Consider the following 10028-nt stretch of genomic DNA (forward strand, 5'->3'; position numbering starts at 1 on the left):
AAAAATTGGTTTCTATCCAAAAGCGTGTCAGAATTTAGAAATGGTATTTAAAAGCGTGTTCGTCCATCAAGTCAATGTCAGGGATGTTTTTTAACACGATAAACACATTAACGCCGTTTACTAATGCAAAAATAATGTGCTTCACTGAGAGAGCTCCAAGGATATTATTCAATATAAAAATTAATATCTATTGTGTTTTAGTAAAGAGGATATAGATTTAACACGTGCTTAATTGTTATTAATTTATAATATATCGACCTCACATAAACACATTTAGTGAGATATAATGTTATTCGATCCAAAGGCACTACAGCAATTTCTATACTTTAAAAACAAATTGTAAAAAAACTCGTACAAAATGTTGCAAGATCATCAATCTAAACATTTGACAGACTATAAAGCTTAAGAGAAAAGCAAAAAGTTTTAAACATGAGGCTTTTTGTCCTCTTTATTAGTCATTAAAAAAAGTCTATGTATTTGAGGGTTCGTAGTGTTACAGTTTCTAATATAATATTCTTCCAACATACTTAAAAGTAGGTGGGGTACTTAATTAATTGGGCCCGTTCAAATGTCTTATTCGCAAATATATATAACGGTAAACATAAAAGACGCAAAACACGCAAAAATTTCGCTAAGAGGAGAATCTCATAATTTATGACCGTAGTATAATTATTACAAACCATTAAAAGTATGTTTAAGTTAAAAAGTACAAAATTTTCTTTAATCTGTCCATTGTAGCTATGTATATATTGTATGTATATATTTATTATTATATATTTGTCGATACGGAATACTGTTTAATCGTATATAATTACTACACTTCTCGAACTGACATATGCAATATTGATTTATTCTTAATGGAATGGAAACTGGAGTTAACAATGCAGGAAGCAGCAAAAAGCTGTTACAGCGATTTCTAGTGTACTGAGTGAGGCTATCGATGGAAAGATAGTGTAGTGGTCTCTATCACATTTTTTTCTATTACATTCAATAATAATTACAGATACTTGATATGATTAGGTCAATGTAATCTTTCATCGTAATGCAATAATTCTTTTCAATTGCAGGAGTGTCGTGAGCCATTCCACGGCGGCTCGTTCTTCGAGCACGAAGGGCAGCCGTACTGCGAGACCCACTATCACGGGAAACGGGGCTCCCTGTGCGCCGGTTGCCACAAACCCATCGCCGGAAGGTGCATCACGGCCATGTTCCGGAAATTCCACCCGGAACACTTCGTCTGCGCCTTCTGTTTGAGACAACTCAACAAAGGAACGTTCAAGGAACAGAACGACAAACCCTATTGCCACGCCTGCTTCGACAAACTGTTTGGATAAAGTTCTGTAACGAAACGCTAGATGGCGCTCATTTCAAAGTCCACAGATTATTTATGTCTTCTAAAGATGAATTGCCATATGTATAATTAAAAAACATTACTATGGTAAACGTTATTGATTCTAATCGTAAATTATAGTAACTTCAGTAAGATATTATGTATGTGAAATTCTAAAAAATTGTGTAGACAAGTTAGCAATGAAAATAATGATGTGATGATTGAATTAGTGTTCGTACTAAAATGGTTCTAAAATTAGATAGAAAGCAATTATTGGTCGTATAATTATTATTGTAACGTGCAATTGGTCTAGTGTTGAAGGAAGAGTAGTTGTAGGTAGTATTTTTGAAAATATTTTCACATTACTGATACAAGATATACGTCTGTATGTGTAAGGGCTTCAGATATAACTCACAAGGAATACGACACAAATTTTGAGATTTTTTTTATTTGTCGTAGAGTGTTTTCAAGGCATAAGTATAATGGTACTACAAAACACTTTTATATGACTTATGATAACTTGAAATATACTTGACTATTATTTTAAACTTAAGTTTAAAAGCCATAATAGCTGCATTTTAACAAACGCTTTATGAAAAGATTTATTTTTTGTTATTTATAAACGATTTATAAAATATGCATGAGTCCCGAAGTCTTCACTGTCCAATAAGTTCTTTCGAACATAAATGCATAGATTGTAAACGAATAAAAAAGCAATTATTTCTAAAAACATTTACACTTTTTCCACTGGCAAAAATCCCTCGCTCAGTGCCATAACTAAGAATAACAAATTATTTTTTTCTTACAAATATTCGCCTTTATTTATGGTAGACTTCTATTGCATACTAAATTATAGTTAAAACTTCGGTAATTTTACGTTGGATAAACAATATAAACTTAAATATTTAAAATAAAAAAATTCGCGAAAAGTCATTTACAACACAACTAAATAACAGAAAATAAGTTTTTATTATTTTGTTAAGTTCATATCTTCCATTAGTAATTACACGTCGGTTGTACAGATTGTATAATTTTATATTATTTTTTGCTTTAAAACCGCTTAAAGCTAGAACGATAGTCGCGAGTGCCAAAATATACAAAATGATATGTTACACGCACTCACGGTGATTCCTATTCAATAGTCAAAGCATAAAAATGGACTTTAAAAGCACACGTTTTAAGGTTCATTTTATAGTTTATTATTGTTGCGAAGTATTAGTGAGATAGCATTCTTATCATGTTATTTTAATTCTACACATTTTAATTGACTATATAATTAATTTATCTGCAATTGGAATCCGTTTCTTTCGATACACCATATGTTGTCAATTTGTTCAGTTCTTTCCCTTTGACCTTTCTGAGAATTTCTGTTTTTTATCTGGATAAGTCATTATATTTTCAAAATAAAAAATGTTGTTTCCCTTTATATATTTATCTGTATAGTAGTAGTTAAATACTAGCTTTTTTATATGTATATTCGAGTATAAGACTGAATGCTGTCTTCTTTTACTTTCATATTAAGTCACATTAAATTCTTTTATTTATGGTCTACTGCACAAATTATGCATTTATTTTTGCAAAAAATATTATCTAATGAAAATATGGGATTCACCGTGTATTGGCACCGGTTTGTTTCGAGGATTATGGGGTCATTAACCGCAAGTTTAACGTAATTATTATTATTGTATGTATGTAAAGTGACATGATTTTATTGAATCTGTAATATTTTAACAAATATATTTAATGTTTTCTTACGAAGCATTTTTATTTTTACAATTTTCTCAGTGACTTCATGCGGATGATAAGTGTATTTATTGGTGTATTTAATATAGAAAATATCTGGATTTTGACCGGCTAATTTAATTTGCATATTACTAATTTGGATATTAGTTTACTATTAGAAAGAGCTCTTTGCAATCCTATAGCGGGCTAACTAATTCGGTGGATGTGCCCACATGATGCGGCATGCCCCTGGTACATTCGATACCTAAGCTGGATACCCACTATATTCGCGCACCTCCTGCAAGGGCTCAACGCAGTAGATACGTTATATGTTTTGAGTACAATACTCCGTACAGTGGCGGTTTGACAGCATACAGGAGAGCTAAGTCTGGACGTGGACGGCTGCTTGTTTCTTTATTAGTTAATACCCGACTTGAGGCCGCCGCGAGTTTACTTTTAAATTATTTTTAATTGAATACTCGTATTAAGGGAATTCTGAGATTCTATAACGACTACTGGCTACCTATCCTACTGATATTATAAATGCGAAAGTTTGTAAGGATGTGTGTGTTTGTTACTATTTCACGCAAAAACTGCTGAACTGATTACAATGGAATTTGGTACGTAGACAGCTGGACAACTAGAATAACATATAGGCAACTTTTTATCCCGATATTCCTGCGGGATACGGACTTACGCGGGTGAAACCGCGGGGCGCACCTACTAATTGATATTCCAAAATTAATTCATGCCTGTTTCAGTTTTCATTTTTAATATCTATTTGTTTAGGCGACAAATCATGAGTAATTATTAACCTACGCCATAAATGTTGAAGGGGAAAACGTCATATGATATAAGAGATTAGCTGTGTTCTGGAATCGATATCACGGGCAAGCTTGTCTTCCTCCATATCAAGACTAGACTGATGTATTCAATTTTTGAAAAATAAGTATTTTCCTTCCATACTTTATCTAAACCGATGCTAGCATGAAATCGTAACAGACAAACTAGCATATGGCATTCCGCTTACGCAGTTAAAAAAATTTCAAAGACAAATGCATCCTACAATTGTACATGTCACATTTTTCATATAGCCTCATATATCGGAATTTATTGATTTCGGGGATAAAATTTCCTATGGGAAAGATACAAAGCGAAATCTAACTATCTATCCTATCTCCAAGCACAAAAATCATATCCACAGGCCGCTTAGATGCGACGTGAATGAAGGACAAATAAACAAAGTTTTAAACCGTATTTATAAGTAAAGACAAGATTTAGCAGTATGAATAAGATTTTACACAGCTGTGATGTATGATGAATGGTACAACTGTGTAATTATAACGCAACGTTACATCAGAAATCAGAATTGTAATACGGTGACGCATGCAGCATTTACATAGATCTATCATATATTGACCTTGATTGCTGTGACGAAAGGTAGAAAAACAAAAATGATGAGCTTTCATGCTCATAAGCTTATAGGTATTTTAGTTTTGTTCCCTGTAGCCAATTAGTTATCTGTAGACTACTTTCCCTAGTAAATTTTTATTTTGATTAATTTCGAAATAAAAAAAAAATATCGTTGCCACATAATTGTTAAACCTATTGGCCTTGAGAAGCTCGTAGAATATTCTACGCGCGATCGATAACAATCATCAATTATTTCTTATCGACTGTTAATATGCATTTTCCAGATTTATGACCCAGTTTATTATTTTATGGAATGGACTATGTGTTAATTGATTCATTCGTATGAAATTGCTGTTATATAGGGGAAAGAGTTGTGAAAACTTTGTAAATTTTATTGCATATATGAGACATAACTTTTAATATTATTCTGTAAAACTATTTGGGACAAAGAAAAAGAAACAAATGTTTTAAAGTTGTTTAATAACAGCACTTAAACGTAACATACCTACACTAACATATAGTCACTTACAGAAGTAAAACATAACTTAACAATAAATATCAATCTGTTTAAACATAATTTGTCATTGAACTTAACAATCTAGTCAGTCTTTGGTGAGAATGCAGTTTAATTTAGGCAAGAGCTGGGAACAACTCCGAAAATGATTCACACCAAAAATCTGACAAATCCAAAGAATCTGGTTCACTAAACGGTGATGATAAAGATTCGTATGCTATATCTGAGCTTAAATTCGTATGCGATGGTGACAAACTGAAACTATCATCAATGGATTTAGGCGACAAACACATTGGCGATAAGAGCTTCATGTCACATTCCAATGTTATGTCTGAGCAATTGTTTGTTAGTTCACTAAAGTCCATTTCACAGTCCAATGCTGTTTCTTCCACCACTTGTTCATCGCAGGGAACTTCCACCGTGACACAGTCATTTGCTTCATAGCTCGCATAGAATATATCACCTTTGTCACCGTCTTCTTTAACTTCTGTATCTGTAACTTCTATGGTGGGGTAGGGATGTGCGTAAGAGTGCTGTTCCAGTATTCTGTCCACATCATGTTTGAGGTTAATCTCACTGTCTAGGACTCTACTTTCACTGGATTCCATGTGCTTTGCTGCGGACCCCACCATTTCAGGTCCTTCAGTACATTTTCTATTTTCCCTGATTGAGTTCTGTGGAAAGAAAATAGCATTGTAAATGACATCACACACAATGTTATATAGTTGTATCTTTTGTTTAGTTATGAATTATACTAGTCTATAGTATAGGTATGCATATTTTATCTAAAGTGAAAGATAATTAATATTCATGGTATAACAAAGGATAGCTAGTGCATGTGCTTAATATGACTTAATGCATGATGCAATAATATTATTTATTGTACAAATAGACAAAAAACTTACATCTTCAGGCGTTCCTGTAGCACCTGCATCAATCTCTTTGAGGAGGGAGTCTGCAAGTTGATGGAGGGTATCGAGGTATTCGTCAGACTCGAGGTGTGCGAGGAGGTCTGCGAGAGGAGACACATCGCCAGAAGCAGGCGCGCCGCGCGGATCGCCGACGGAAGCCCCTCCTTCTGCTGAGGATGAGACTCTGCCGGTCCCGGGGCTTCCGCGACGGTCCGCGCCGCCGCCTCGCTTCTCAACGTTGCGTTCTCGCTCAACAAACGCTTGTTCATCGCCTTCAATTCCTCCACCTCCTTGACAAGCATCTCGTTCACCTCCATGAAGTGGTTTATTTTGCTCTCCATCTCATCCATTTTCGCCTTCTTACGGTCCCGCGATGTTTGCGCCGCGACGCGGTTCTTCAGCTTCCTGCGAGATCAATGTTATTGTTTAGAAATCGAAATTTCGAGAACCAGCTTTGTTATATCGTCATTTACTTAGTAAGATATATTGTGTATATTGAAATCTGTTTTAAAATTATAACAATAATATTAATGATTTTTAAAAAAAATAAAGAATATTAAGTAGTAAAGGTAAATAGTATATATTTGTATGTATGTATCGTATATACATGTAATGTATATATTGTTAAATCGTATTTCATTCTAATGATGCAATTTTGTAGTGAAGGGGGCCCACAGTTTAAATATTTCGTAGTTACTCTACTCAACAGGAAACCAGCAAGTTATTACATTGAACTAGCCTCTATAAACAGATAAGTATGACACGCAATCAAAACGTGACTCACTTTCGTTGCATCTTCTCTTCCCATGTCAGGTGGTCGAGCCTTCGCTTCCTTGAAGGTGTAGTTGGAGCCGAGTCAACCACGACCGGTGAATCCCCATCTTCCACCTCCAAGTAGCCATTGGGAACAGTGATTATAATCGGTACGCTCATTTTGTTTACAGCATACGACAAATTTCACTACAACTCAACTTTGCCACATTAAATACAACACTGTACTTTAAAGTCTTGACGATCGCATGCTCTTGTTGCAACAAGACCGCTACAAAATAGTTCTATGATATTTCATCACACTTTTACACTTCTCTTTCGCGTCGTACATACTCGAACTTACGTCAATAACTATTAATTATTAAATAAATGAAGTGCTGGAAATGTTTACGTGCTTTTACACGATTGGTCAATTTTTTTTTAGTGGGCGGATACACCGGCACTCAGCCGTCAGCGCAAAGAATTTCGTTCATTATTTGCTGCAGTCAATAGTAGTAAATTGAATTGAATGAATAAATGAACGAATGGTAGATGTGGGTAGTACAAATTTTGAGTGCAAACAATAAACTAAATGAAAATATGCTAAACAAACACACACCAAAGTATGTATGTATATATAAATGCAACAAATGTTTTGTTACAATAAATGAATAAAAGTGATTTCTCTTTCAAAAGGCTTTCGTTGTCGTTCGTTCGTGTTGTTCGTTGTAAATGTGTATAACAGTTTTATTTTCCCTATAACTTTGACTAGGATTAGATATTGGTGCAGTTTTGTTTTTGAGTATGATGAAGACTGTTCGTGTAGTACCTTTTTGAGTGAGTTTTTAATCAGGCAGTGTAATAAAGTAGATGATTATCTGTGATATATTTCAAAGTCATTTAAAAATTTTCTCTGGACATTGTCAATGTCAAAACTCAAAAGACAAAAACTGAAAACAGACGATTGTTGTCTCATGTTTTTAATATCAATCGTGAACGAGAAAGTATAATTTGAGAATTAATATTTAAAAAATATGGCTTCCACAAGTGCTGATTCACAATGCACTATAGCTCAAAAGACTTGGACAATGGCGAATAACATCGAAACAGTTTCAAGTGTGGACGAAATATATCGCTATGACAAAAAGCAACAACAAGACATTCTCATAGCTAAACCATGGGAGAAAGAGTGGGTTCCTTTTTATTTCCTTATACATATTACTTAATCATAATAGGGTATATATATTACTTAATCTTATGTATTTGTTTTCTTCACAGCCCACATTTTTTTAAAGACATCAAAATATCGGCCCTTGCATTGCTGAAGATGGTTATGCACGCAAGATCTGGCGGTACTTTGGAAGTTATGGGATTATTATTAGGTAAATTCTTAAATATATATCTTGAAAAAGTCAGATTGCTTATTTCTTCGTATGAAATCTGCTTGAATTTATTTTCTTCCTGTTTTTCGGTAAAGTTTTCTATATTTAACCTGGTAACATTTGCAGGTAAAGTTGATGCCAACACCATGATAGTAATGGATTCTTTTGCTCTTCCTGTGGAAGGCACTGAAACTAGAGTGAATGCACAAGCTCAAGCCTATGAATACATGACTGCTTATATTGAGGCAGCTAAACAGGTAACATTTATTTTATACTAGCAGTCCGCCCTGGCTTTGCCCGTGGTATATATATAGCCTATAGCCTCCCTCAATAAATGGGCTATCTAACACTGAAAGAATTTTTCAAATTGGACCAGTAGTTCCTGTGATTAGTGCTGTCAAACAAACTCTTCAGCTTTATAATCTATATATATAAAATTCTCGTGTCACAGTTTTCGTTGCCATACTCCTCCGAAACCGTTTGACCGATTTTGATGAAATTTTTTGTGCTTATCCGGTATCTATGAGAATCGGCCAACATCTATTTTTCATACCCCTAAATGATAAGAGTAAGGCAGAACAGCGTTTGCCGGGTGCAGCTAGTATTAGTATAGATTTATGAACACACTATATTTTAAGAAAGCTAAGGCTATTTGATATTAACACATGAGTTTTTATGATTTAAAGATTGATATTAATATTATCCTAAATCACAACTAATAATAAATATTTGACATTTCTCAGGTGGGCAGACATGAAAATGCTATTGGTTGGTATCACAGCCACCCTGGGTATGGTTGCTGGTTGTCAGGCATCGATGTGTCCACTCAGATGCTTAATCAGAACTTCCAAGAGCCGTTTGTGGCTATCGTCATAGATCCAGTCAGAACCATATCAGCTGGCAAAGTGTGTCTCGGAGCTTTTAGGACTTATCCTAAGGTATAAATTACTGATATTTTGTAGATTTTGAACTTAAAAAGCAAAAATCCCAAAAATAAGTTTGGGAAAGTATCTGTGACTATTTATATTTGTTTTGTGAAAGTTATTGGAAAAATTATAGATTTGTTTTTATTTTTAGGGCTACAAACCAGCAAATGAAGAGCCATCCGAATATCAAACAATCCCACTGAACAAGATAGAAGATTTTGGTGTTCATTGCAAACAATATTACTCATTAGAAGTGTCCTACTTCAAGTCATCCCTTGATCGGAGGCTGTTAGACTCACTATGGAACAAATATTGGGTCAACACTCTGAGCAGTTCCAGCCTGATAACCAATGCCGATTATACTACTGGACAGATATTTGACTTGTCTGATAAATTGGAGCAGAGTGAAGTCAGTTTGGGTAAGAAAATTTATGTCATTGCAATATATTAAGAAATTTTTATTATAGCAATTGTTTTAGTTAAAAAAGTAAGGCATATTAACCTAAGTAAAAAGTATTCAAATTAATATTGCACCTGATTTATTATGTAGTTATTAAAGTCTTTATCAGTGTAGCTTTCATCAAAATATTATGTATATTGCACCTGCTAAATCTTACAAGAAAATACATGTACATTATAGTTATTAAATTTTCAGGTCGTGGTGGTTTTATAGTTGCTGGTGCAGATCCTCACGAGAAGCGCACCGAAGATAAACTCGGTAAGGCGACCAAAGACGCGTGCAAAACTACTATCGAAGTCATCCACGGCTTGATGGCTCAGATGATAAAGGACAGACTGTTCAACAGTGTCAGCGGAAGACCTTCTCCCGCTACTCCTATGATAGAATAATTTACTTTCGAGATTCAATAGTATTGCAAGATGTATTGAGATGGAAGAAATTGTAACCTCTTTTGTGATAAGTGAATAAAAGTTTTTGAAATATGCTTATTTCTTTTTATTAAATATATAATATTTTGCGATTTGATACACAAATAAAAATTATATAAGAATAACTGTAACAATTATTAGAAAAAAAAGGAAATAAATATAAAGGTTTTCATTACATGTGAGGCTAGGTTT

At 34.0% G+C, this 10028-nt stretch overlaps 3 protein-coding genes across 3 annotated transcripts in view; 2 read left to right on the forward strand and 1 right to left on the reverse strand.

Annotated features, from left to right (window-relative positions):
- The window catches only part of LOC119834876 (paxillin-like), a 26142-nt gene extending 24395 nt beyond the window's left edge, over positions 1–1747 (forward strand). The window contains exon 6 of the mRNA XM_038359393.1: positions 1068–1747. Within this exon, the coding sequence (XP_038215321.1) occupies positions 1068–1334 (267 nt within the window). The 3' untranslated portion in view covers positions 1335–1747. The remainder of the gene's footprint in view (positions 1–1067) is intronic.
- Positions 1748–4928: 3181 nt separating this feature from the next.
- On the reverse strand, positions 4929–7032 carry LOC119834975 (X-box-binding protein 1). Its single transcript, XM_038359547.1, has 3 exons — positions 6675–7032; positions 5885–6295; positions 4929–5653 (listed from the first exon to the last, which is right to left on the reverse strand). Exons 1-3 carry the CDS (start codon positions 6821–6823, stop codon positions 5560–5562), a joined length of 654 nt encoding a protein of 217 aa, XP_038215475.1. The 5' UTR covers positions 6824–7032; the 3' UTR covers positions 4929–5559.
- A 642-nt stretch (positions 7033–7674) lies between these two features.
- LOC119835207 (COP9 signalosome complex subunit 5) lies at positions 7675–9892 on the forward strand. Its single transcript, XM_038359908.1, has 6 exons — positions 7675–7829; positions 7919–8022; positions 8149–8279; positions 8766–8960; positions 9100–9367; positions 9604–9892. The coding sequence occupies exons 1-6, from the start codon at positions 7675–7677 to the stop codon at positions 9795–9797; spliced, it is 1047 nt and encodes a 348-aa protein (XP_038215836.1). The 3' UTR covers positions 9798–9892.
- The last annotated feature ends 136 nt before the right edge of the window (positions 9893–10028 follow it).

This window comes from Zerene cesonia, chromosome 20 (genome assembly GCF_012273895.1).
Source record: "Zerene cesonia ecotype Mississippi chromosome 20, Zerene_cesonia_1.1, whole genome shotgun sequence".
Taxonomy (NCBI): Eukaryota; Metazoa; Arthropoda; class Insecta; order Lepidoptera; family Pieridae; genus Zerene; species Zerene cesonia.

Coding starts and splice junctions, on each gene's coding strand:
- LOC119834975 (XM_038359547.1), bottom strand. CDS start 6,823: ATGAGCGTACCGATTATAATCACTGTTCCCAATGGCTACTTGGAGGTG. Junction 6,296..6,674: donor GAAGAGAAGATGCAACGAAA/GTGAGTCACGTT, acceptor TTGATCTCGCAG/GAAGCTGAAGAACCGCGTCG. Junction 5,654..5,884: donor CTACAGGAACGCCTGAAGAT/GTAAGTTTTTTG, acceptor TTCTTTCCACAG/AACTCAATCAGGGAAAATAG.
- LOC119835207 (XM_038359908.1), top strand. CDS start 7,675: ATGGCTTCCACAAGTGCTGATTCACAATGCACTATAGCTCAAAAGACT. Junction 8,023..8,148: donor AGTTATGGGATTATTATTAG/GTAAATTCTTAA, acceptor TAACATTTGCAG/GTAAAGTTGATGCCAACACC. Junction 9,368..9,603: donor GCAGAGTGAAGTCAGTTTGG/GTAAGAAAATTT, acceptor TTAAATTTTCAG/GTCGTGGTGGTTTTATAGTT.